Below are 27,518 nucleotides of genomic sequence, written 5' to 3' on the forward strand. Positions count from 1 at the left end.
ATCAAGTAGTTCAGGAGGAGAAAGAGGAACAGGATCTTTATCAAACTGCTGAGAATGTTTCCAATCAGGAGAGGACACAAAATGATAGAAAGGTGAAGCCCTGCCTCTTCCTGTGTCCACAATGGGACTTTATTTCAGTAAAAATGGGTCCGGTAGACAATGTTTAACCTACGACAAACTGAGACTTTCTTCATTTGATAAATTATCTTTTAAACTGACAAACATCAGCTGTGTATTTCATGGCTCAATTCAAACCATACAATATGGTGGACACAGGAAGGGGCTGGACTTTTCCTCTCTATTTAATGGATAAGAAAAAAAATTGACCTAGCATCTGTGACGTTGCCCATTAGTTCGTGGACTGCTGTTTTGAAGCCTCAATTTTGGGGATACGGCCAGCGCCATCGTGTTGTGATGTGATGATTTTTGCAGAGAGAGAGGGTGGAGCTGGATGACCCAGCCCAGCCAGTTTTGTTTATTTGCGGTGCGAAAGCCTTGAAAAATCGGCCACTTTATCACCGTGTGAAACTTTCCCAGTATGTAAAAGTGAAGGATTTTTACTTTTAACATTCACTTGATGCAGAATGTAGCAGTTTGCAAAACGTGTGCTACTAACCCAGACGTTTCAAATGTAGCTTTTTGAGTTTTTATTGTTGTTGCTTTTGATGCCATATGATTATATAAGTATATATTCATCATATCTTATACATGGTATACTGACATACCTCCTCTTACAGTCGCCTGGCGTTGGACGAACTTTAGAAGATCATACCTGTGTTTCTGCATGTTTTACTACAAATCACAGAAAGATGTTTCCAGAGCATACTACCTTCCAGGCTAAAACCAATCAGTTAAAGGGTCAGTTCATCTTTTAGCTGGAAAGAATTACCATAGACAGTAAAAGAAATGGACACAGCGATTCCGTAGACTTCGACGGAGACCAGTGAAGTCTCTTTCCCGGTGATGGCTGAGCGTTACTGAGCAGCCTCCAACTGAGCTTGAAGACGTAGATGTGACGTGAGCAACCTGTCTGAAAGTTGGAAGTCTTCTGGTAGCTGTGCCAAGAGAAATCTCAATCATTCCCAAGTTTGAGTAGGAGCTGTCCATGAGTGTAGGAGCAGGAGCAAAACGTTGCTGAAATATTTTGTTCCGATGCTTTCATGGACTCTCTATGGGCTTCTCCCTTGACTGTACGCCTCCATGTCCCCCCAATTGCCTGAGAGCTTCTCCTGTACTATACAGTAATATCTCTACTGTGCGACAGAAAGTTGCGTGGTTATGACACAATCGTTAGCCTATTTTTATAAAAACGTCTGCTACGGAGCCATAACGTGAGCTACAAGGTAATGGAGCCTTTTATACATTGTCGTGTTTCTTTAGAAATAAAAAATAGACAAATAGAGTCTTTAAACGCTTCAGATGTAAAGTTATTCGCTGTCAAAGTCACGTCAAAATGAATGGCAGTCAATGGGATGCTAACGGGGGGTGATGGCTTGTTAGCCTCAGAATCTCCCCATAGGAGGTACGCTTTTTGGATGCTCACTTACCCCCTTGAGAATTACCTATCTAGTTGTTGTTTTGGTAGACTGGAAGGTAGTCTAAAACTTACATCATGCTTTGGATTCATACAGATAGGTGACAAATGAAAGTAAATCTCAATCTGAAGACTTAGTGTTTGGATAGTCTAGCATTAATCGGCTCTATCTCAACAGCGCTGTGAAGGAAGGACTGGCTACAGGAACATACACTCCTGGACAGGAGAAAAAACTCTCTTGGGTTTTTAGCATTTCTTTGAACCAATCGCAACGGTCTTGGGCAGCGCTAAGCTCCGGACACAGCGAAGGTGGATCTGCTAAATAGTCTCGGGAAGGAACTTGTTTTGGTGGAACATTTGCACCCCACAAAAGAGAACGCCTCATCCAATATTAAATGAAGTTAACTATTGACACAATACAGTAACGTGAGCTATTTAAATTAGCTGATACATGGTTAAACCTCATTGGCTCTTACCAGATGGACATTTTTCACCATTTACTGACATTTTATAGACATTTAATCAATTAATCTAGAAAATAATCATCAGTTTAATTGACTATGAAAGTCAAAAAAAATGTAGTTGCAGTCTACTTTATACCGTGTTTTTCCACCACGACCCTCCAGAAGAGTTCAGAGCTAATCTGTCAAAGATAGAAACCGTTCGTTGAGGTCTTTCATTTCTTTTTTAGTTGTCACCTGTCTGTATAACGATTTGAGCTGAAATATACATAAACACCAGCGAGGTCCTTTTAAAGGAAGCTGCTCTTATCTGCACTGAAACTGTTAGAGACTACACCTGTTGTCCGATTTCATCACATGAGTGGAACAGGCTCTTCTCGTCGTTACAAAGCACTCAGCCTTTTCTGACCGACAGCTCTGAATCACAGTTCATGTTCGTTACAATGATAAGGTGAGATGTGGGGGTGTTGCTTCTGCCAGTGTCGTAGAACCCGAGACCGGTCTTGGTCTCAAGACCACTTTTTGAAGGTCTCAGAATTGGCCGCATTTGTCCTCGGTCTTATCTGGGTTTTCAGATAAAAAGTACTCTGGATTGTATTTCAAGACCATAACTGCAGGGATATCACTAAATGATTTGTATAATGACATCATTAATTCAATTCAATTCAATTTTATTTATAGTATCAAATCATAACAAGAGTTATCTCAAGACACTTTACAGATAGAGTAGGTCTAGACCACACTATAATTTATAAAGTCCCAACAATTCCAGTAATTCCTCCAAGAGCAAGCATTTAGTGCGACAGTGGCGAGAAAAAACTCCCTTTCCTAATGTGATTGGATGCTAAACTCCCTGCTCCAAATGCAACAAATAGCTTGACTCATGTCTAATTTGAAATGTGATCTTGTTAACTTCCTCTCACTCCCAAGAGAGTGAATGCAGGAGACAGGAGAAGAAGCTTTTGGCTGGCTACCTAAACAATAAGGAGTTCATTTGCAAAAGAACTTGTAAAAGAAAGCACACTGCAGTGTGATAGATAGATAGATAGAGAGATAGATAGATAGATAGATAGATAGATAGATAGATAGATAGATAGATAGATAGATTTCATCCCAAGGGAAATTTTAGATTATAGATGATAGATGTAGATGATAGATTCAGATTTTGTGGTAAAGAAAGCACACAACAGTGTGTGAATTCTGCAAAGTTACGCTGACTGAGACGGCTGGGATCTTTCAGATTAATTTGAGGAGTGCCTATGGTTAGCATTTTTCACATTTATCGTGTGGCGCAGTGTGGAACTCACACTGGTCTTGTCTCGATAAAATGTCTCGGTCTCGATACACTCTTGTCTCGGTGATGACTTGGTCTCGGATTAGGTGGTCTTGACTACAACTCTGGCTCCAGCAACATGACCCTCCTGTTTCTGACACAATGCTGCTTCTTAATATATTCAACACAACTTACACCTCATGTTTCCAGAATGTACGCTTCCTTTTCTCCAGACTCAACTGTACTAAATACACTGTAAACTATACTGTAAAGTCTGATTGTAGCAATGTTTTTTTATTTAAACAAAGCATATTGTGCTGCGTATCATCGTACAATAAAATATAATAGTTGTTAAATCAAACTGTTGCCTTGTGTTCACCTACAAAATTAAGGTAAAACAGATGGCATGATGCAAAATGATCTGTGATGATGAATCTCTCTCTAAACTATGGTTGTACATTTATTTGAAGAATTCATTTCTGAAAGCACAGGATTAGTTACAGCTGGAAGAAAGAGCTTGATCGTATTACGGTAACTCAACAAAATTAAAATTAATTATTATTAAGGCAATGTAGAGTTCCCTACAACACAGATAATGACAATGAAAAACCAAAGAACTGGAGAGCTTCTTGGAACTAGTTTTTGTGAAAATATAACAGTGCTCTTTGGCACAAACAAATTCAATGAGCAACAAGAAAATCTCCAAGGCATTTGTTTTTACAAAGAAAAAGTAAAATGCCTTCACTACATCTGACACATTTGAACTAGAATAAGATTAAAAACATCACTTCAACCCGTTTTGGCTTTCAGTCTTCTTTGGGAAGTTGGATGAAGGTTTTTTTACCTTTTAGTAAATTAGCCATTTACAGAAACGTTGATTATTGTGCATTGTCCTAATAACTAAATATATATAAATAAAACCAATAACTGCTAGCTTGTTGGGAAGGTGGCTCCAAAGTTAGGCCACATTTTGTTGAGAGAAAAAAACATTTTGCAAAGGGGTCAGTTGACGTCTGACCTCCAGTTATGTGAATGAAAATGGTTCTCTGAGTACCCACAAATCTCCTCTTTACAGACATGCACACTTTTGTTGTCATAATCAAATGCAGTTTTTCCTTGGCAACTATCATGTTTTATTCCCAAATGATGTACAGATCTTTAGGCATGTTATCAAATGGCTTGAAAAATAGTCCAAATAGCTGCTGTAAATGGGAAACAATGTCCCAGTGTAGCGGAGTTAGTAATTCCACTTGCCATTAAAAGGTAACTTTTCATTTGGCCAGTAGTTTCCATATGATACAGGCTTTTTCTGTAACATGAGCGCCATCTACTGGTGCTATTCTGCAGACTTTAGGGTAGATTCCTACACACCATCACCAGTCTGCTGTAGCCTGTCTCATGGTAAGTCACATATACTGAGCCCCACTGTTATAGTTAGGTAAATGTGTTCATTGTGATATGTTTAGTATGCATGTAGTATATCCACACGGGAGGTCTCACATTTTATATTAGAGACCAATTTGGTTTTGTTTCTTTTGTTTTAGATTAAATGAAAAAGGTCACTACGCTGTGCTAGCTTGCTAGTCTGGTTGAGGCTTAGCTTTTATGATACAACTGTGGCAACAATAAACTGAATAATTTCTGTTTTCATTTTAGCTAACTGGAGCTCTTTATAGTGACAAATGTGATTGTGAGACACTATTCTGCTATTTATCAGAATAAACGGCTGTGATAGCCAACGAAGAGTAACGAGAGAGAGAGAGTACACACCTGCTACACCAGGACCCCAGGACCAGGTTTGGGCTGAGCCCCGAATGTTTACAACTTCTGGCTCCGCACGTGCCGTCTTATTTTCACAAAGACTTTTTGATTCACTTCTTCGGTTTTTCGTTGTTATAAACTGGCACTTGTCTTTTGAAAAAAAGCCAAAATGCCTTCATTGTACTTCATTAAAACAAAACTGGACACTGAAACGTGTTGAAGTGATTTTTTTTATATGTTATTCTAGTCTGGATGTGCCAGATGTAATAAAGGCATTTTATCTGTTTTCTTGGATTTTTTTTTAACAAGTTTTCTCGTTCTTTGACGCGAGTCAGAGCTTCCAGGCGTTTTTCATCATAAGAATAAAGTAGACGTCGCTGTCGATGGAGGCGCTGACGCCGCTGTAATAGTTGACGAACTCTTCTTTGGTCACCTGTTGGTTAGAGGAAAGATGTTACTGTTGAGTGAGTCGCAGCGTGACAAAGATCAAAGTGAAATCAGAGAGTTTTACTAGGAAGTAAAGAGCAGAGAAAAGGTCCGTTAATTAGACGGCTGCTGTTTCCATCCAAGTGAGCCAGAAGTCAAGTCCATTTCATTTATGTATAATTTCTGTAAGAGAATGACGTGAAGCGCCTGGTGCAGGTGCGTTTAGGGCGTGTCCAAAGTCACTTTTGCTAGTTTGATGGCAGAAAAAAGGGTCAGTTTCAAAAGGGTTGTAGTTAGTGTCTTCATTAATCAGAGGGGTGTTTTGGGCGTAACATGCAATCAACCAATCAGAGATCATCTCCCATTCCCTTTAAAAGCCAGGCGTGTTTGGACCTTGGAGCATTGCTATTATGATGGAGGATTTGCACCGTAATATTTTTATTTGTAATCTTCTGCATGTGTGTGTGCTGCTGTGCGTCCCTGTGTGTGTAACAAGCATAGTGTGCACGCTGTGCATAAGCCTAGGCACATTTACTGCCACTGCCTCAGGATAGCAATACTCCCAGAATGCACCTGAACACACCTCCCTGTAAGACCAGCACGCCCAGAATGCACCTGAACACACCTCCGTGTAAGACTGAGGTACTTGTACTTGTACTTACTTACTTTCTACTTCTACTCCGCTACATTTCAGAGAGAAATATTGTACTTTTTACTCCACTACATTCATCTGTTACAGCTTTAGTTACTTAGTTACTTTGCACATTAAGATTTCTGCACACAAAACACATGTAGTTTATATGTATCAATGCAGGACTTTGACTGTAACAGAGTATTTTTACAGTGCGGTATTAGTACTTTTACTGAAGTAAAGGAATACTTCTTCCACCGCTGGTGTAAGTATAAGTAAAGTCTGTTAGTGACAATACACTTATAGTGAAATTATGAGACAGATATTTCAACCCAAAAATAAATAAAAAATGAGCTTCATATTTGGATGGAAACAGCATGTGAGGAGTGTGTCTGAGTCCAGACACTGAAAAGGAAAAGGATGATTTGGGTTTTGATTGAACGACAGAGTGAAAAGTGAGAGTCAACCTGCTGCGTGAAACGTCAACCATCAGACAGAAAACTATTTTACTACTGAGGTTTGTATCTTGTATGGTTCATTGACTTTATTTATAAGTGGCGTATGTACGAGTAGTATGCCATTATTGGCGTGTTATCAAGACGCATACTCGCTTTGTAGCGTGTTTATCAACGCTGTTTGGCCTCCATTGACTTACATTACCTTGCGATTGCGTGAGTAGTATGAAAGGCTGAACATCCACGTAGGGAGGTTGGTTGGGTTGGAGGATGGGTCAAACACAGGACTTTCACCCAGGAGACCGGGGATCGTTTCCTTCGTGTCCCGTTTCCTTTCCACATTTGTTCTTTTCCTAAACCCAAGCCGTGTGTCACGTTTCCTAAACCCAACCATAGCCTCACCATAAAATGTAGCCTCGCGATAACACATAGCCTTGCGATAACACGCTACGTGGCTTTAAAAAGTGGCGTGTATGTTTACGCTGTGACGTTGCAGACTGCCGTCTGCTGTATACAGCGTAGACATACATGCGGATAACTCAAAATGCGTACAGATAACACACCACTTGGCTTTAGGAAAGTGGTGTATATGTTTGTATATGTTTGTATGTTATGTATGTATGTCATGATGTCATGTTGCAAATTCAATGTTTTTCTCTTTGTTGTATATTTAACCCTCATGTTGTCTTCCCGTAGACCACCAACTTTTAGTTTTTCTGGGTCAAAATTTAAAGTTACTTACTGTAGTTAGATTTTTTTGGACATTTTTGTTGTTTTGACCAAGTTTTTGAAGCTTTCTCCGACATTTTTTGTCACTTTTTGACGTTTTCTCACTTTTCCCAAAGTTCTTTGTCACTTTTTCCAATGTCTTTGTGACGTTTTTGTTGTTTTTTCCCCTACATTTCTGTCACTTTTTTCAAAGTTCTTTAATCAATAGTTTTTTCTTCAAATGCTATAAAATTAAATAAAACACCCAAATTCAATGAAAGTAGTGAACTGATCATTTATTTTACTTGTGAAGAGCGTTGTAGAGAACCATCCACGTTATTTCTTTTGACAATTTGGTTGAAAGAAACCCAAATTTCTGATATAGAAACTTTTTGAAAATGGGTCAAATTTGACCCGAAGACAACAGGAGGGTTAAAAAAGTAAAAACCATACATTATACTTGTCAGAATATCTCCAGAGTCAACAGTGAGCAGTCTCTGTGGAGAGAAACAGAAAACACCATGAAACGGAAACCTCCGCTGCCCGAACAATGAGCACGTTTACCAGTAGGACGCTAAGTCACAGTTTCCAGGCATTTCTCATCATCACAATAAAGTAGACATCTGTATCGATGGACGCACTCACACCAGCATAATAATTCATAAACTCCTCCTTGGTCACCTTCAGAGAGTAATATCAGCATCAATATACATTTATATCAATAATTACACAAACTGTAAACATGCAGGCTGTTCTCATGAAGCATTCGCACATATTGTTGTGAAAAGTAAAGCACTGTAATCCGTATGTATTCCTGGGATTTATGACTGTCAACAGTATGCTGACTGCTGCTGTATGAGAGCGTGAAGATCCTTGTAGGGAGGAGGTCGGGGGGGATGTTTGGCTCTTAAAACACGCAAAGTTCATGTTACATTACGTTACATGTCATTTAGCTGACGCTTTTATCCAAGGCGACTTCCAATTAAGTGCTTTCAACCTTGAAGGTGCAAACTCCAGACAATAATCATGTCCTGGAAGAAGGAGAAAACACAAGGAAGAAATTAAGGAGAAAACACAGTTTAGGAGAAAACACAAGACTTTCACCCAGGAAACAGGTGTTAATGCACTGGAAGTGGTGTCTAAACTTAAGTATTGTCATCGCATTAAGCTCACTTTTCGTCAGCTAAACTCAACTGTAAAAGCCTCTGAAAGGACTGTCGCCTTACGGGCCTCTGTACCTAGCTCACAGTCACTTTTTCACGGATAAATTTAACTGTAAAGACCGCTGAACTTAACTGTCACATGGACGGCTGGTGGACGCCTAATTTCATAGGATACATACGAATTGTTGTGCTTAACTTTTCTTGTGATATTATACAAATCGGTTCATGAGAATGCTTTTGTTAATGATGGTTATTATAAAGTGCTACCAGAGAGTTTATTACCTTTCCATCTTTGTCATACGGAGAGTCAAAGTTGTCCAGAAACTTCCTGAAGATTTGATCCTCTGTCCACTCCCCGTTCTGATACTTGGGGTGATGCTTGACGTTATAAACCCCTTGCAGGTCTTCGACAGTGATCACCCCGTCACCTGTCTTATCCAGCTTCCGAAATGCCTCCATCACCACCTCCTTCCTGGCCTTCGACATCTCTGGCTGCAGTTAACACATGAACTTTAGGACATGAAATTCTGTTCACCTGCCCAGTTACCTGTCTGAATATTTACTAGGCTTGGGTATATATATATTTTTTTTTTCAAAGATTGGTGCTAAAATGGTGTCTAAACGGGGCCTTAACCGATACTTAAAAAAAAAGAAGAGCACAAGATGAGTGTTGTTGGTGGTAATAGCTAATGCCATATGGGCAAATTTAAATAATTTATTTAAAATGTAATAACAAGAACTTATTTCAGCAGACAGCTGCTGTTAAACAACCACTAGACAGAAGACTTTACAGCAACATTAAACGCAGCATTGCATGCCGTCCGTGTTGTTTCTCTGGCAGTGTCCACAGTGGTCTCCTCTGTGTCTTTAGCTGCAGACCTTTTGGTCCCGCTGGTTTAATCTTTTCCAGTGAAATACAGACACACGTTAGACTGTTTAGCTCTCAGCATTTTAACCGTGTTTAAGCCAGCTACTAGCTAATGGTAGGCAAACTCAGATTCTCCACTGGGCATGTCTGTACTGCGTTCCGTCATCTGTCATGTGCCATACCACACAGGGAGCGTCTCAGAAGCAGCGCGTTTGCTGCCCAACTCGCAGATTTTATTGTCTCTACAAGTACTTTACAGAACAAGCACATGTTTATTAAGCTAGTATCTACCTTCCACTCCAAGCACTACAATAATTTAACACCATGCCTTCTCTTTTTCTTTAAAGCATTGACTTGAATGGCAACAGTTGCTCACGGGGGTCGTAGCACCTCTGGAACGCAGCGCAGACGCGCCTGGTGGAGATTAAGGGTAACGTTTGCCAAGTGTAGTGTTAAGTAGCATCACATGCAGCGAGGCTTCTGTTGCCTGTAGCATACATTTCAGAGCACCAGAGGGCAGCACAGGTATTTAAGACACACCACAATCAAAAATTAAAGGTTGATTTCACACGGACTCGTGTCTTTTACAGGAGCAGAAACCTTCGTTTTCACATCCTCATAGCTCATGTTCAGTCTACCTCAGGTGGTTTAGACATTATGGCTGATAATCAAAATCGTTATGGAGAAATAAACAGGACTTCTACTTACAGAACTACACTGTTGAGTATAATTAGCACCGGGTTTCGTTACCCAACCCTGATATTTACCCTCAACGTAAGGAGAAACTCGTCAAAGTCGATGGTCCCGCTCCCGTCCTTGTCAAAGAGTTGAAAAAGATCCGTGGCTTCTTTCTTCTCAATCGGGACCCCGTAATCACTCAAACCCTTCAGGAACTCCTTCAGGTCCAGGGAGCGGCTGTTGTCATCATCCATTATTTTGAAGGTTCTGACAAACACAGTGTCGGTATGAAATATTTTTAAAATGCTTTACAAACTTGACAACTGTATTCCAACTTCACATCAGTAAATACATATATGTAGTTAAAGTGAAAGTACTTATTGCTGCAAGAAGTATTGAGACCTTTTACTTAAAGAGCCTGTATTATACTCCTTTTCAGCATCATAGTATAGTATGTCGAAAAAATAGTAGAATATGGACCGGATGGAGTACCCAGCAGAGTACCCCAGGCATGTGCTGACCAGCTGGCTGGGGTCTTTACAAAGATCTTTAACATCTCCCTAGCACAAGCCGTCATGAGAGCATCCTTTCATACTGCATCGCTGTGTGGTTTGCTGCATACAAAAAGGCGTGCTCCTAATTTTATTTTAAAGTACAATGACAAAAAAGGCACTCAAAACTGAGCTCCTCTCTCCTCTCTCTTTCCATCTGTGTGCATCCTTGTCCCAGAAAGTCTTGTTACTAACTGTGCTCTGGGGAGCTTATTCCCCGGAGTCCTTATGTTTTTTTCGCCCAGCAATTTTCCTTGGATTAGGGTGGCACCTAAATCATGGTTGCAGCTGTCGCCGTGGTCCTGCTCCGCGCCCTGTTACACCCTGCTACGCCCTGATACACTCTGCAGTGCCCTGCTACGCCCTGATACGTCCTGCTATGCCCTGATACGTCCTGCTACGTCCTGCTACGCCCTGCTATGTCCTGCTATGTCCTGCTACGTCCTTCTACGCCCTGCTACGTCCTGCTATGCCCTGCTACGTCCTGCTACGTCCTGATACATCCTGCTACGTCCAGCTACGCCCTGCTACGTCCTGCTACGCCCTGCTACGTCCTGCTACGTCCTGCTACGCCCTGCTATGTCCTGCTACGTCCTGCTAGACCCTGCTACACTCTGCAGTGCCCCGCTACACCTTGTAACACCCTACTACGCCATGAACTACTACAACTACTATTTATAGTCATAGTTCCATTATCTTTATTGTGACTATTATTGCCACTGTTCATCACCCCCCCAACTGGCACCGTCAGACACCTCCTACCAAGAGCCTGGGTCTGTCCCAGGTTTCTTCAGTTTCTTCTTCAGTTTTTCCTCGCCACTGTTGCACTAAATGCTTGCTCTTGGGGGAATTACTGGAATTGTTGGGTCTTTGTATATTATAGAGTGTGGTCTAGACCTACTCTATCTGTAAAGTGTCTCGAGATAACTCTTGTTATGATTTGATACTATAAATAAAATTGAATTGAATTGAAATGAATACTATGACTTTTTTTGACATACTATACTATGAATTTTTTTAGACATTTATAGTAGAGTATGTCGAAAAAAGTAAAAGTAAAGTAAGTAAAGTATCAGTTGAGCCAGCAGCTCATCTTGGTGAGCTATTCCTGAAGCTCCAAACTTACTTGTTTGTTCTGTAAATTGTTATTTACACTGAAAAAGTCATAGTATAGTATGTCTATAAAACTAGAAAAAAGTCATACTATAGCATGTCGAAAGAAAGTGATAGTATAGTATGTCGAAAAAAGTCTTAAAAACTCTCAAGAAAGAACTGGGATTTGAACCTTCAACCTCAGATTATGAAGTATTAGTTGAGCCAGCAGCTCATCTTGGTGAGACATTCCTGAAGCTCCAAACTTACTTGTTCTTTCGGTTATTTGTTATTTACACCGAAAAAGTCATAGTATAGTATGTCTATAAAAGTTGAAAAAAGTCATAGTATAGCATGTCGAAAATAGTCAAAAAAAAGTCACAGTGTAGCATGCTGAAAAAGAGTCATAGGATTGACACACAGGATTTGAAGGCTCAACCTTCAGACTATGAAGCGGTATCCCTCCCAGCTGAACTGCTTGACTCTGAGAATAGTCTGAGTCAGGTAGTTATTGTCAACATGTTTCAGTCTGAAAGAGAAACTATGATAGAAACTCTTCCCTATCACAGGAATAGTTCCCCATAAATTGTCAGTGTACATACGATGTAAGCTGCATCTCATAACCCGTATCTGATAGCTCCTCGACTCCTCTGTCACTTGTTCATTTTGTCATTTGTTATTTACACCAAAAAAGTCCTAGTATAGTATGTTGAAAAAAGTCGAAAAAAGTCATAGTATAGCATGAGCTGTGAGTATAAGTTTAGCTGAGAGAGACTTTCATCTTTCAGCTGCTACACTCAGGTTGTTGGAGCTGTTTTTAAACTTCCTGCAGCTTCTTTCTCTCTCTGGTTCTCGGTGTTGATCGGTAGAGGAGACGGTCCAGAGGAGAAGGACGCCGGCTGCCAACGTAGACACTGCGGGTTTGATCCCCGCCGGAGGTAAGACCCACAACTATACAAACATTAAAAACTTAAAGGGCTGGTTTGCGTTCTCAAACATACGTTGCGCTTGCGTTGCGTTTGTGTCGATTTCAACTTGCGAATTTCCTGATTTTCAGCGTCCACCAATGAGAGTCAGAGTGAAGGTGAGTCAAAGCTACTAGATAGCTTAACAGGCATTTCTTATAACTATACCAAAATGGATACAGAAGAAAAAGATACTATTGCTTTTTTCGACATACTATACTATGACTTTTTTTTAGACTTTTTTGACAATATGGGTCAGTGGTGGTCTAGAGGTTAAAGAAGTGAACTTGTGACTTGGAGGTTGCAGGTTCAAACCCCAGACCGACAGGATAAAATCTGGGTGGAGACAGGTTGTCGTTGCAAATGTAAATTTGTTCTCAATCGACTTACCTGGATAAATAAAGGTTAAACTAAAAAATATTATGACCTTTTTTCGACATACTATACTATGACTTTTATTCTTTATTTTGACACACTATACTATGACTTTTTTCGACATGCTATACTAGACTGTCTTTTTACTTTTTTCGACATACTATACGCTGACTTTTTTTTACTTTTTTCGACATACTATACTATGACTTTTTTTGGAGAACAGGGCAGTGGTGGCCTGGTGGTACATACTGTACTGACTTTTTTCTATTTTTTCGACATACTATACGCTGACTTTTTTTAGACTTTTACTTTTTTCGACATACTATACTATGACATTTCTCGACATACTATACTATGACTTTTTTAAGACTTTTTTCGACATACTATACCATTATTTTTTTTTTACTTTTATAGACATACTATACATTACTGTCTTTTTGATTTTTTTCGACATACTACATTATGACTTTTTTAAGTCCTAGTGTACTATGAATTTTTGAAAACTTTTTCGACATACTATACTATGACATTTCTCGACAAAGTATACTATGACTTTTTTAAGACTTTTTTCGACATACTATACCATTACTTTTTTTTTTTTTGACCATTATAGTCTGACTTTTTTTAAACTTTTATAGACATACTATACTATTACTGTCTTTTTGATTTTTTTCGACATACTACATTATGACTTTTTTAAGTCCTAGTGTACTATGAATTTTTGAAAACTTTTTTGACATACTATACTATGACATTTTTTGACATACTATACTATGACGTTTTAAAGACTTTTTTTGACATACTATACTATGACTTTTTTTTTACTTTTTCGACATACTATACTGACTTTTTTTTTGACTTTTTTCGACATACTATACCATTACTTTTTTTTTGACTTTTTTCGACATACTATACTATGACTTTTTTTAGACTTTTACTTTTTTCGACATACTATACTATGACTTTTTTTGGAGAACAGGGCAGTGGTGGCCTGGTGGTACATACTATACACTGACGTTTTTCGACATACTATACTATGACTTTTTTAAGACTTTTTTCGACATACTATACTATGACATTTTTTGGAGAACAGGGCAGTGGTGGCCTGGTGGTACATACTGTACTGACTTTTTTCAATTTTTTTTCTACATACCATACTATACTATTTTTTCGACATACTATACGCTGACTTTTTTCGCCGTACTATACTATGACATTTTTCGACAAAGTATATTATGACTTTTTTAAGACTTTTTTCGACATACTATACTATGACTTTTTTAGACTTTTACTTTTTTCGACATATTATACTATGACATTTCTCGACAAAGTATATTATGACTTTTTTTTTACTTTTTTGACATACTATACTATGACGTTTTTTTTTTTTTTACTTTTTTCGACATACTATACCAGTACTTTTTTTTTTCAACTATTATACGCTGACTTTTTTTTTACTTTTTTCGACATACTATATTGACTTTTTTTCTATTTTTTTCGACAGACTATACTATGACTTTTTTTAGACTTTTACTTTTTTCGACATACTATACTATGACGTTTTTTTTAATTTATTTCGACTACTATACTATGACATTTTCTTAGACTTTTTACACAGTATGGGTCAGTGGTGGTCTAGAGGTTAAAGAAGTGAACTTGTGACTTGGAGGTTGCAGGTTCAAACCCCAGACCGACAGGATAAAATCTGGGTGGAGACAGGTTGTCGTTGCAAATATGGACTCACCTGGATAAATAAAGGTTAAACAAATAAATATTATCACTTTTTGTTTCACTTTTTTCAACATACTATGACTTTTTTAGACTTTTATAGACATACTATACGCTGACTTTTTTAAAACGTTTTTCAACATACTATATTATGACTTTTTTCGACTTTTTTCGACATACTATACTATTACTTTTTTCGACATACTATACTATGACCTTTTATAGACTTTTTTCGACATGCTACACTATCCTGCAGCTTCTTTCTCTCTCTGGTTCTTGGTGTTGATCGGTAGAGGAGACGGTCCAGAGGAGAAGGACGCCGGCTACCAACGTAGACCCCGCGGGTTTGATCCCCGCCGGAGGTAAGACCCACAACTATACAAACATTAAAAACTTAAAGGGCTGGTTTGTGTTCTCAAACATCGTGCGTTGCGTTTGCATCGATTTCAACTTGCGAATTTCCTGATTTTCAGCGTCCACCAATGAGAGTCAGAGTGAAGGTGAGTCAAAGCTACTAGATAGCTTAACAGGCATTTCTTATAACTATACCAAAATGGATACAAAAGAAAAAGATACTATTGCTTTTTTCGACACACTATACTATGACTTTTTTTAGACTTTTACTTTTTTCGACATACTATACTATGACATTTCTCGACAAAGTATACTATGACTTTTGGTACATACTGTACTGACTTTTTTCTATTTTTTTCTACATGCTATTATGACTTTTTAAGACTTTTTTCGACATACTATACACTGACGTTTTTCGACATACGATACTATGACTTTTTTCGACTTTTTTCGACATACCATACTATATTATTTTTTCGACATACTATACGCTGACTTTTTTTAGACTTTTACTTTTTTCGACATACTATACTATGACATTTCTTGACAAAGTATACTATGACTTTTTAAGACTTTTTTCAACATACTATACTATACTATTTTTTCGACATACTATACGCTGACTTTTTTATGACTTTTTTCGCCGTACTATACTATGACTTTTTTTAGACTTTTTTCGGCATACTATACTATACTATGGCCTGGTGGTACATACTGTACTGACTTTTTCTATTTTTTTCGACATACTATACTATTACTTTCTTTTTGACTTTTTTCGACATACTACACTATGACTTTTTTTCGACATACTATACTATGACTTTTTTTTCGACTTTTATAGACATACTATACTATGACATTTTTTGGAGAACAGGGCAGTGGTGGCCTGGTGGTACATACTGTACTGACTTTTTTCTATTTTTTCCGACATGCTATACTATGACTTTTTTAGACTTTTTTCGACATACTATACTATGACATTTTTCGACAAAGTATACTATGACGTTTTTTTTTACTTTTTTCGACATACTATACCATTACTTCTTTTGGACTTTTTTCGACATACTATACTGACTTTTTTTTTTTACTTTTTTCGACATGCTATACTATGACATTTTTCGACAAAGTATACTATGACTTTTTTAAGACTTTTTTTGACATACCATACTATACTATTTTTTCGACATACTATACTATGACTTTTTTTTTACTTTTACTTTTTTTGACATACTATACTTTGACATTTCTCGACAAAGTACACTAGGACTTTTTTAAGTCCTAGTGTACTATGAATTTTTTAAAACTTTTTCAACATACTATACTATGACTTTTTTTTCGACATACTATACTATGACTTTTTTTAGACTTTTACTTTTTTCGACATACTATACTATGACATTTCTCGACAAAGTATACTATGACTTTTGGTACATACTGTACTGACTTTTTTCTATTTTTTTCTACATGCTATACTATGACTTTTTAAGACTTTTTTCGACATACTATACACTGACGTTTTTCGACATACGATACTATGACTTTTTTCGACTTTTTTCGACATACCATACTATACTATTTTTTCGACATACTATACGCTGACTTTTTTTAGACTTTTACTTTTTTCGACATACTATACTATGACATTTCTTGACAAAGTACACTATGACTTTTTAAGACTTTTTTCGACATACTATACTATACTATTTTTTCGACATACTATACGCTGACTTTTTTATGACTTTTTTCGCCGTACTATACTATGACTTTTTTTAGACTTTTTTCGGCATACTATACTATACTATGGCCTGGTGGTACATACTGTACTGACTTTTTCTATTTTTTTCGACATACTATACTATTACTTTCTTTTTGACTTTTTTCGACATACTACACTATGACTTTTTTTAGACATACTATACTATGACTTTTTTTTCGACTTTTATAGACATACTATACTATGACTTTTTTAAGACTTTTTTCGACATACTATGCTATGACATTTTTTGGAGAACAGGGCAGTGGTGGCCTGGTGGTACACACTGTACTGACTTTTTTTAGACTTTTACTTTTTTCGACATACTATATTATGACATTTCTCGACAAAGTATATTATGACTATTTTAAGACTTTTTTCGGCATACTATACTATACTATGGCCTGGTGGTACATACTGTACTGACTTTTTTCTATTTTTTTTCGACATGCTATACTATGACTTTTTAAGACTTTTTTCGACATACTATACTATGACTTTTTTTAGACTTTTACTTTTTTCGGCATACTATACTATGACTTTTTTAGACTTTTACTTTTTTCGACATACTATACTATGACATTTCTCGACAAAGTATACTATGACTTTTTTAAGACTTTTTTCGACATACTATACCATTATTTTTTTTAACTTTTATAGACATACTATACTATTACTTTCTTTTTGATTTTTTTCGACATACTACACTATGACTTTTTTAAGTCCTAGTGTACTATGAATTTTTTTAAACTTTTTCGACATACTATACTATGACTTTTTTTTTGACTTTTATAGACATACTATACTATGACTTTTTTCGACAAAGTATACTATGACGTTTTTTTTACTTTTTTCGACATACTATACCATTACTTTTTTTTGACTTTTTTTTGACTACTATACTATGACTTTTTTTTTTTACTTTTTTCGACATACTATACCATTACTTTTTTTTGACTTTTTTTTGACTACTATACTATGACTTTTTTTTTTACTTTTTTCGACATACTGACTTTTTTTTTCGACATACTGACTTTTTTTTTTTCGACTATTATACTCTGACTTTTTTTTAACTTTTATAGACATACTATACTATTACTTTCTTTTTGATTTTTTTCGACATACTACACTATGACTTTTTTTCGACATACTATACTATGACTTTTTTTCGACATACTATACTATGACTTTTTTTCGACTTTTATAGACATACTATACTATGACTTTTTTAAGACTTTTTTCGACATACTTTCGACATTTGGAGAACAGGGCAGTGGTGGCCTGGTGGTACATACTGTACTGACTTTTTTCGACATACTATACTATGACTTTTTTTAGACTTTTACTTTTTTCGACATACTATACTATGACATTTTTCGACAAAGTATACTATGACGTTTTAAAGACTTTTTTTGACATACTATACTATGACGTTTTTTTGACTTTTTTCGACATACTATACCATTACTTTTTTTTTACTTTTTCGACATACTATACTGACTTTTTTTTTTACTTTTTTCGACATGCTATACTCTGGCTTTTTTCGACAAAGTATACTATGACTTTTTTAAGGCCTTTTTCGACATACTATACTATGACATTTCTCGACAAAGTATACTATGACTTTTTTAAGGCCTTTTTCGACATACTATACCATTACTTTTTTTAGACTTTTACTTTTTTCGACATACTATATAATGACTATTTTCGACATACTATACAATGACTTTTTTTGGAGAACAGGGCAGTGGTGGCCTGGTGGTACATACTGTACTGACCTTTTTCTATTTTTTTCGATATGCTATACTATGACTTTTTAAGACTTTTTTCGACATACTATACATACTATACTATGACTTTTTTTAGACTTTTACTTTTTTCGATATACTATACTATGACATTTTTTTTTTTTTACTTTTTTGACATACTATACTATGACGTTTTTTTTTTTTTACTTTTTTCGACATACTATACCAGTACTTTTTTTTTTCAACTATTATACGCTGACTTTTTTTTTACTTTTTTCGACATACTATATTGACTTTTTTTTCGACATACTATACTATGACTTTTTTTAGACTTTTACTTTTTTCGACATACTATACTATGACCATCCATCCATCTTCTTCCGCTTATCCGGTAACGGGTCGCGGGGGTAGCAGCTCCAGCAGGGGACCCCAAACTTCCCTTTCCCGAGCCACATTAACCAGCTCCGACTGGGGGATCCCGAGGCGTTCCCAGGCCAGGTTGGAGATATAATCCCTCCACCTAGTCCTGGGTCTTCCCCGAGGCCTCCTCCCAGCTGGACGTGCCTGGATCCTTACCAGATGCCCGAACCACCTCAACTGGCTCCTTTCGACGCGAAGGAGCAGCGGCTCTACTCCGAGCTCCTCACGGATGACTGAGCTTCTCACCCTATCTCTAAGGGAGACGCCAGCCACCCTCCTGAGGAAACCCATTTCGGCCGCTTGTACCCTGGATCTCGTTCTTTCGGTCATGACCCAGCCTTCATGACCATAGGTGAGGGTAGGAACGAAAACTGACCGGTAGATTGAGAGCTTTGCCTTCTGGCTCAGCTCTCTTTTCGTCACAACGGTGCGATAAATTGAGTGTAATACCGCACCCGCTGCGCCGATTCTCCGACCAATCTCCCGCTCCATTGTTCCCTCACTCGCGAACAAGACTCCAAGGTACTTGAACTCCTTCACTTGGGGTAAAGACTCATTCCCTACCTGGAGAAGGCACTCCATCGGTTTCCTGCTGAGAACCATGGCCTCAGATTTAGAGGTGCTGATCCTCATCCCAGCCGCTTCACACTCGGCTGCGAACCGATCCAGTGAGTGCTGAAGGTCACAGGCCGACGATGCCATCAGGACCACATCATCCGCAAAAAGCAGCGATGAGATCCCCAGCTCACCAAACTGCAACCCCTCTCCACCCCGACTACGCCTCGATATCCTGTCCATAAATACTACAAACAGGATTGGTGACAAAGCGCAGCCCTGGCGGAGGCCAACTCTCACCTGAAACGAGTCCGACTTACTGCCGAGAACCCGGACACAGCTCTCGCTTTGGTCGTACAGAGATTGGATGGCCCTGAGAAGGGACCCCCTCACCCCGTACTCCCGTAGCACCTCCCACAGTGTCTCCCGGGGGACCCGGTCATACGCCTTCTCCAGATCCACAAAGCACATGTAGACCGGTTGGGCATACTCCCAGGCTCCCTCCAGGATCCTTGCGAGAGTAAAGATCTGGTCCATTGTTCCACGACCAGGACGGAATCCGCATTGTTCCTCTTCAACCTGAGGTTCGACTATCGACCGAACCCTCCTTTCCAGCACCTTGGAGTAGACTTTACCGGGGAGGCTGAGAAGTGTGATACCCCTGTAATTGGCACACACCCTCTGGTCCCCCTTTTTGAAAAGGGGAACCACCACCCCGGTCTGCCACTCCTTAGGCACCGTCCCCGACTTCCACGCAATGTTGAAGAGGCGTGTCAACCAAGACAACCCCTCCACACCCAGAGCTTTAAGCATTTCTGGACGGATCTCATCAATCCCTGGGGCTTTGCCACTGTGGAGTTGTTTAACTACCTCAGCAACTTCCACCAGGGAAATTGACGACAATCCCCCATCATCCTCCAGCTCTGCCTCTACCATAGAGGGCGTATTAGTCGGATTTAGGAGTTCCTCAAAGTGTTCCTTCCACCGCCCTATTACCTCCTCAGTTGAGGTCAGCAGCGTCCCATCCTTACTGTACACAGCTTGGATGGTTCCCCGCTTCCCCCTCCTGAGGTGGCGAACGGTTTTCCAGAAGCACCTTGGTGCCGACCGAAAGTCCTTCTCCATGTCTTCTCAGAACTTCTCCCACACCCGCTGCTTTGCCTCTTTCACGGCAGAGGCTGCAGCCCTTCGGGCCCTTCGGTACCTTGCAACTGCCTCCGGAGTCCCCTGGGATAACATATCCCAGAAAGACTCCTTCTTCAGTCGGACGGCTTCCCTGACCACCGGTGTCCACCACGGTGTTCGTGGGTTGCCGCCCCTTGAGGCACCTAAGACCCTAAGACCACAGCTCCCCGCCGCAGCTTCAGCAATGGAAACTTTGAACATTGTCCACTCGGGTTCAATGCCCCCAGCCTCCACAGGGATGCACGAAAAGCTCCGCCGGAGGTGTGAGTTGAAAGTCTGTCGGACAGGGGCCTCCTCCAGACGTTCCCAGTTCACCCGCACTACCCGTTTGGGTTTACCAGGTCTGTCCAGAGTCTTCCCCCACCCTCTGACCCAACTCACCACCAGATGGTGATCAGTTGACAGCTCTGCCCCTCTCTTCACCCGAGTGTCCAAAACACACGGCCTCAGATCAGATGAAACGATTATAAAATCGATCATTGACCTTTGGCCTAGGGTGCTCTGGTACCAAGTACACTTATGAGCATCCCTATGTTCGAACATGGTGTTCGTTATAGACAATCCATGACTAGCACAGAAGTCCAACAACAAACAACCACTCTGGTTTAGATCAGGGAGGCCGTTCCTCCCAATCACGCCTCTCCATGTGTCTCCATCATTGCCCACGTGCGCGTTGAAGTCCCCCAGCAGAACTATGGAGTCCCCTACTGGAGCCCCATACAGGACTCCATTCAGGGTCTCCAAGAAGGCCGAATACTCCGAGCTCTTGTTTGGTGCATACGCACAAACAACAGTCAGAGTTTTCCCCCCCACAACCCGCAGGCGTAGGGAGGCGACCCTCTCGTCCACCGGGGTAAACTCACCGGGGCGCTCAGCCGGGGACTTGTGAGTATCCCCACACCCGCCCGGCGCCTCACACCCTGGGCAACTCCGGAGAAGAAAAGAGTCCAACCCCTATCCAGGAGTATGGTTCCAGAACCGAAACTGTGCGTAGAGGTAAGCCCCACCAGATCCAACTGGTAGCGCTCCACCTCCCGCACAAGTTCCGGTTCCTTCCCCCACAGAGAGGTGACGTTCCACGTCCCCAGAGCCAGCGTCTGCTGCCCGGGTCTGGTCCGTCGAGGCCCCTGACCTTCACTGCCACCCATGTGGCAGCGCACCCGACCCCAGCGGTTCCTCCCACAGGTGGTGGGCCCATGGGTTGGAGAGAGAGGTGCCACGTAGCTTTTTCGGGCTGTGCCCGGCCGGGCTCCGTGGCAAACCCGGCCACCAGGCGCTCGCTGACGGGCCCTCCATCTGGACTATACTATGACGTTTTTTTTTTTATTTATTTCGACTACTATACTATGACATTTTCTTAGACTTTTTACACAGTATGGGTCAGTGGTGGTCTAGAGGTTAAAGAAGTGAACTTGTGATCGGGAGGTTGCAGGTTCAAACCCCAGACCGACAGTATAAAATCTGGGTGGAGACAGGTTGTCGTTGCAAATGTGAACTCGTTCTCAATGGACTCACCTGGATAAATAAAGGTTAAACAAATAAATATTATCACTTTTTGTTTGACTTTTTTCAACATACTATGACTTTTTTAGACTTTTATAGACATACTATACGCTGACTTTTTTAAAACGTTTTTCAACATACTATATTATGACTTTTTTCGACTTTTTTCGACATACTATACTATTACTTTTTTCGACATACTATACTATGACCTTTTATAGACTTTTTTCGACATACTACACTATCCTGCAGCTTCTTTCTCTCTCTGGTTCTCGGTGTTGATCGGTAGAGGAGACGGTCCAGAGGAGAAGGACGCCGGCTACCAACGTAGACCCCGCGGGTTTGATCCCCGCCGGAGGTAAGACCCACAACTATACAAACATTAAAAACTTAAAGGGCTGGTTTGTGTTCTCAAACATCGTGCGTTGCGTTTGCATCGATTTCAACTTGCGAATTTCCTGATTTTCAGCGTCCACCAATGAGAATCAGAGTGAAGGTGAGTCAAAGCTACTAGATAGCTTAACAGGCATTTCTTATAACTATACCAAAATGGATACAAAAGAAAAAGATACTATTGCTTTTTTCGACACACTATACTATGACTTTTTTTAGACTTTTACTTTTTTCGACATACTATACTATGACATTTCTCGACAAAGTATACTATGACTTTTGGTACATACTGTACTGACTTTTTTCTATTTTTTTCTACATGCTATTATGACTTTTTAAGACTTTTTTCGACATACTATACACTGACGTTTTTCGACATACGATACTATGACTTTTTTCGACTTTTTTCGACATACCATACTATATTATTTTTTCGACATACTATACGCTGACTTTTTTTAGACTTTTACTTTTTTCGACATACTATACTATGACATTTCTTGACAAAGTATACTATGACTTTTTAAGACTTTTTTCAACATACTATACTATACTATTTTTTCGACATACTATACGCTGACTTTTTTATGACTTTTTTCGCCGTACTATACTATGACTTTTTTTAGACTTTTTTCGGCATACTATACTATACTATGGCCTGGTGGTACATACTGTACTGACTTTTTCTATTTTTTTCGACATACTATACTATTACTTTCTTTTTGACTTTTTTCGACATACTACACTATGACTTTTTTTCGACATACTATACTATGACTTTTTTTTCGACTTTTATAGACATACTATACTATGACATTTTTTGGAGAACAGGGCAGTGGTGGCCTGGTGGTACATACTGTACTGACTTTTTTCTATTTTTTTCGACATGCTATACTATGACTTTTTTTAGACTTTTACTTTTTTCGACATACTATATTATGACATTTCTCGACAAAGTATATTATGACTATTTTAAGACTTTTTTCGGCATACTATACTATACTATGGCCTGGTGGTACATACTGTACTGACTTTTTCTATTTTTTCGACATACTATACGCTGACTTTTTTATGACTTTTTTCGGCATACTATACTATGACTTTTTTTTTACTTTTTTCGACATACTATACTATGACTTTTTTTGGAGAACAGGGCAGTGGTGGCCTGGTGGTACATACTGTACTGACTTTTTTCTATTTTTTTCGACATGCTATACTATGACTTTTTTACTATTTTTTTGGACATACTTTACTATGACTTTTTTTTTTTAAAAACTTTTGTTGACATTCTATACTATGAATTTTTCGACATACTATACTATTACTTTTTTTTGATTTTTTTTTTTGACATAGTATACTATGAGTTTTTTGTTATATTTTTGACCTACTATACTATAAAACATGTTAACATAGTACACTATGTCTTCATGATAAGGTCAAATTGCTCATGTTGAGTTTTGAAGAAACATAATATATAAAATATGTAATTAAAGAGCTCACCTGCCCAGCCCTTTGATCCCAGACGACCCTCGAGCCAGACACTGCAGCCGGAGTCTCTCCACCGGGTCCGAGCACTCCGACAGCTGGCGCTTGGCGTTCATCGCCATCTCTCGATCTTTTCTGGCCGTCCCAGCCATCACTGACCACGCAGAGTTCCTTTTTCAAAAGACTGATGGTGAAAATGAATCAAAGTGTTTAAAGTGTTATCAGAGAGCTCTGAATATAGTTCAGCTTCAAAAAGTTTCTATATCAGAAATTTGGGTTTCTTTCAACCAAATTTTAAAACAAAATAACATGGATGGCTCCCTACAACGCTCCTCACAAGTTAAATAAATCATCAGTTGACTTCTTTCATTGAATTTGGGTGTTTTATTCAATTTTATTAGTCTGGCTATCACCAGACCAAGGTCAATCTTTTAATTGAACATTAGTCTGGGGAGTCTGCTCTGTATTTTCTCTGCTCTGCGTGATCAACGGGCATAGTTCAAATGACTCTGTACGCAATTGGATAGCCCTTCAACCAATCAGACCAACGATCCGGGTGACGTAGCAGCGACAGCGGCATCAACGGGTTGCTGCTCTTCGGTGGCCGTCATGTTGAATGTAATCAAGAAGCTGATTGGTCGCTTCTCTATCGTCATTGTGTTAAACCAGCCAATAGCGCGCCAGGTGGATAAGCCAGTTTGTGATTGGTCCCCGCAGATTTGTAACGGAAGCAGGATAGATAAACGTACAGGTTTCCAGCCTGAGCTGCAGAGAGAAATCAACCCCCCGGCAGATCGGGCTGTGTTTACCGAGTCTAAAATGTTATAGCATGTAAAGAAAAATTGATAAAAGAACGTTGAAAAACGTAGGAAAACAATGTCCAAAAAGCGCAGAAAAATATTGACAGAAATTTCGAAAAAAGTGACAAAAGTGACCAAAACGTTGGATTTTTTTTACATTTTGACCCAGAAAACCAAAATGTTGCAGGTTGACGGGGAAGACAACACAAGGGTTAACTAGGGCCCAGCGCGGGACAGTCCCAGTCTGATGGCAGCATTAATCGCCCAAAGGCTAAATCGTTTCTGCAATAACAGAATCATGGACCAGATCGCAAAATTGAGAATTTAAAAAAAGCTGTACAAAGATTCTGTAGAGTCCTACATTATGTGAGCGCTAATAACTGGAGATTTGAAAATATGACTTCTTTAGTTTTCAAACGAGCCGCCCCCACTGTAACTGTAGATTAAAAAACATCTTAAAAATACTTTAACCCTCCTGTTTCCTGTTTTTTTCTGTTTCTATATCAGAAAATTTGGGTTTCTTTCAACCAAGTTGTAACGTTGATGGTTCCCTACAACGCTCTTCACAAGTAAAATAACTGATCAGTTCACTACTCTCATTGAATTTGGGTGCTTTGTAGTCAATTTGATAGCATTTGAAAAACAAAGTGATAAAAGAATGTTGAATAAAGTGACAAAAAAAGTTGTCCAAAAAGTTTTAATATTAATTTCTCACCCAGAAAAAAACTAAAAGGTTGCATCGTCGACAGGAAGACAACGCAAGGGTTAAAGGTGCTGTAGGTACAGCAACACACTGGGGAAACCCTGATGTCTTCAAATAATTAGTTTTAAAAGCATGCATCAGGTTTGCCACTATGTACATTTGTATTTCTGTTGATTTCATGTCACATGAAATGACTTTTGCACCTTTAACTATTTTTTATATTTTTAGAAAAGGTCCTGAAATTGTCAAGTGGTCTAAAACAACAAAACAAAAAGAATCAGAAATAGGATATAGTTTCTATTTTATAGAAATAGTTTCATCTTCCTAGGATGTCAGTGAATCAGTTTTACATTTGCAACAGCGCCATCAAGTGGTGACATTAGAAAACAGCAGGAAGAATGGAACCATTCAATCAATAAATCTATTAATAAGAACATAAACTCATTGATACAGACAGGTTAACACTATAAAAAGGTTGATATGTATTACAACAGGGAAAGGCTTTGATAGTTCTCTGAATATATTTAAATAAGTCAGTCGTCTTTATTATAAGGAAACTTTGAGGGACGTGGAATCGTCTGGTATCATATTTACTGTTAAGGTAACTGTGGACGGTATAAGGTAAGAAATCATAGAATGCAACACGTGTTTATGGAGATTAGAAAGAATATTAAGTATAAATACTGCAGTGGTATTATTACTGCAAAACTTTTCCTTTATTAATCCCCCGAAGAAAAGAAACTAAATATACCGTTTGTGTCATATTCAATATCTCCAGATAAATACTGGCACACACAGACACACACACACACACACACACACACACACACACACACACAGAAACACACACACACACACACACACACACAGAAACACACACACACACACACACACACACACACATACACACACAGACACACACAGAAACACACACACACACACATACACACACACACACACACACACACACAGACACACACACACATGCCAGCTCGACACACACACACACACACACACACACACACACACACAGATGCGCACACACACACACACACACACACACACACATGCGCATACACACACACACACACACACACACACACACAGACAGACACACACACACACACACACACACACACACACACACACACACAGAGACACACACACACACACACACACACACACACACACACACACACACACACACACACACACACACACACACGTTACATTCTCACTGCAGGACTTTAACTATAACAGAGTATTATCACAGTGTGGTATTAGTACTTTTACTGCAGTAATCTGACTACTTCTTCCACCGCTGCTTTTTTAATTTCAATTAATTAAATCTATTTACCACTTGTTTTTATTCATCGAACGTAAACCATCATATGAGTTCATGTTTACTGCAGTAACTGTAACTTCTAACCGAGTATATTATATATTTATATGATATAGAGTATATGTATGTTGCAGTATCGCAGCCTGACTGCAGTAATTAAAGAGTATTTCCGCGTCTGTTCTACGTTACATCGCGTCACTGTTTAACTTTAAAAGCTCGTGAAATCAATAAGCTACAGAGCCTAACGGGCTCGCGGCATAACAATATAAACATTATTATTATTAAAGTGTAATTTCAGACATTAATATCACAGCCAGCAGACTTACCGACACGTCTAATCTTCACCTGGAAACAACAAACACCTGCCCTTCCCCAAACGATCCGCGGTTACCATGGAGATCTAGTGTCCTGTCCTGTGATTGGCTGTTCAGTCCTCTCTCAATGAGCTAGTTGTTCTCGTTTTGGTCCTTATTCCTTCCTTCCAGAGCTGAAGCTGGTCGAGTAAATTAATAAATACTTCGGTTAGTTTGACTCGCGCAGAAGCGAGTTGTAGTTTTTATTTCAGTTTGTTAGCTCTGTCAGCACTTCCTGTTGTAGTTTCACAGTAA

The 27,518-nt window shown here is 39.1% G+C and overlaps 3 protein-coding genes across 9 annotated transcripts in view; 2 read left to right on the forward strand and 1 right to left on the reverse strand.

Moving 5' to 3' along the window:
- The window catches only part of il7r (interleukin 7 receptor), a 16,963-nt gene extending 16,408 nt beyond the window's left edge, over positions 1 to 555 (forward strand). Inside the window, exon 8 of the mRNA XM_031309522.2 lies at positions 1 to 555. This exon is cut by the window's left edge and continues 447 nt beyond it. Within this exon, the coding sequence (XP_031165382.1) occupies positions 1 to 9 (9 nt within the window). The 3' untranslated portion in view covers positions 10 to 555.
- The window catches only part of LOC116057126 (deoxyribonuclease-2-beta-like), a 240,191-nt gene that overhangs the window by 166,123 nt on the left and 46,550 nt on the right, over positions 1 to 27,518 (forward strand). The window lies entirely within an intron of this gene.
- Positions 3,101 to 27,478, reverse strand: capslb (calcyphosine-like b). Of its 4 annotated transcripts, none has more exons than XM_035991883.1 (6): positions 27,237 to 27,478; positions 24,081 to 24,236; positions 10,048 to 10,225; positions 8,695 to 8,904; positions 7,814 to 7,930; positions 5,339 to 5,462 (listed from the first exon to the last, which is right to left on the reverse strand). In XM_035991883.1, exons 2-5 carry the CDS (start codon positions 24,215 to 24,217, stop codon positions 7,829 to 7,831), a joined length of 627 nt encoding a protein of 208 aa, XP_035847776.1. In that variant the 5' UTR covers positions 24,218 to 24,236; positions 27,237 to 27,478; the 3' UTR covers positions 5,339 to 5,462; positions 7,814 to 7,828. The 4 variants fall into 4 exon arrangements, with proteins under 4 accessions (XP_031165397.1, XP_035847776.1, XP_031165398.1 ...); XM_031309538.2 differs by having other exon boundaries at positions 24,081 to 24,249; positions 27,237 to 27,477; XM_031309540.2 differs by lacking the exon at positions 7,814 to 7,930 and adding an exon at positions 7,703 to 7,746 and having other exon boundaries at positions 5,385 to 5,462; positions 24,081 to 24,249; positions 27,237 to 27,477.

The sequence above is a fragment of the Sander lucioperca genome, chromosome 14 (assembly GCF_008315115.2).
Source record: "Sander lucioperca isolate FBNREF2018 chromosome 14, SLUC_FBN_1.2, whole genome shotgun sequence".
Classification (NCBI taxonomy): domain Eukaryota; kingdom Metazoa; phylum Chordata; class Actinopteri; order Perciformes; family Percidae; genus Sander; species Sander lucioperca.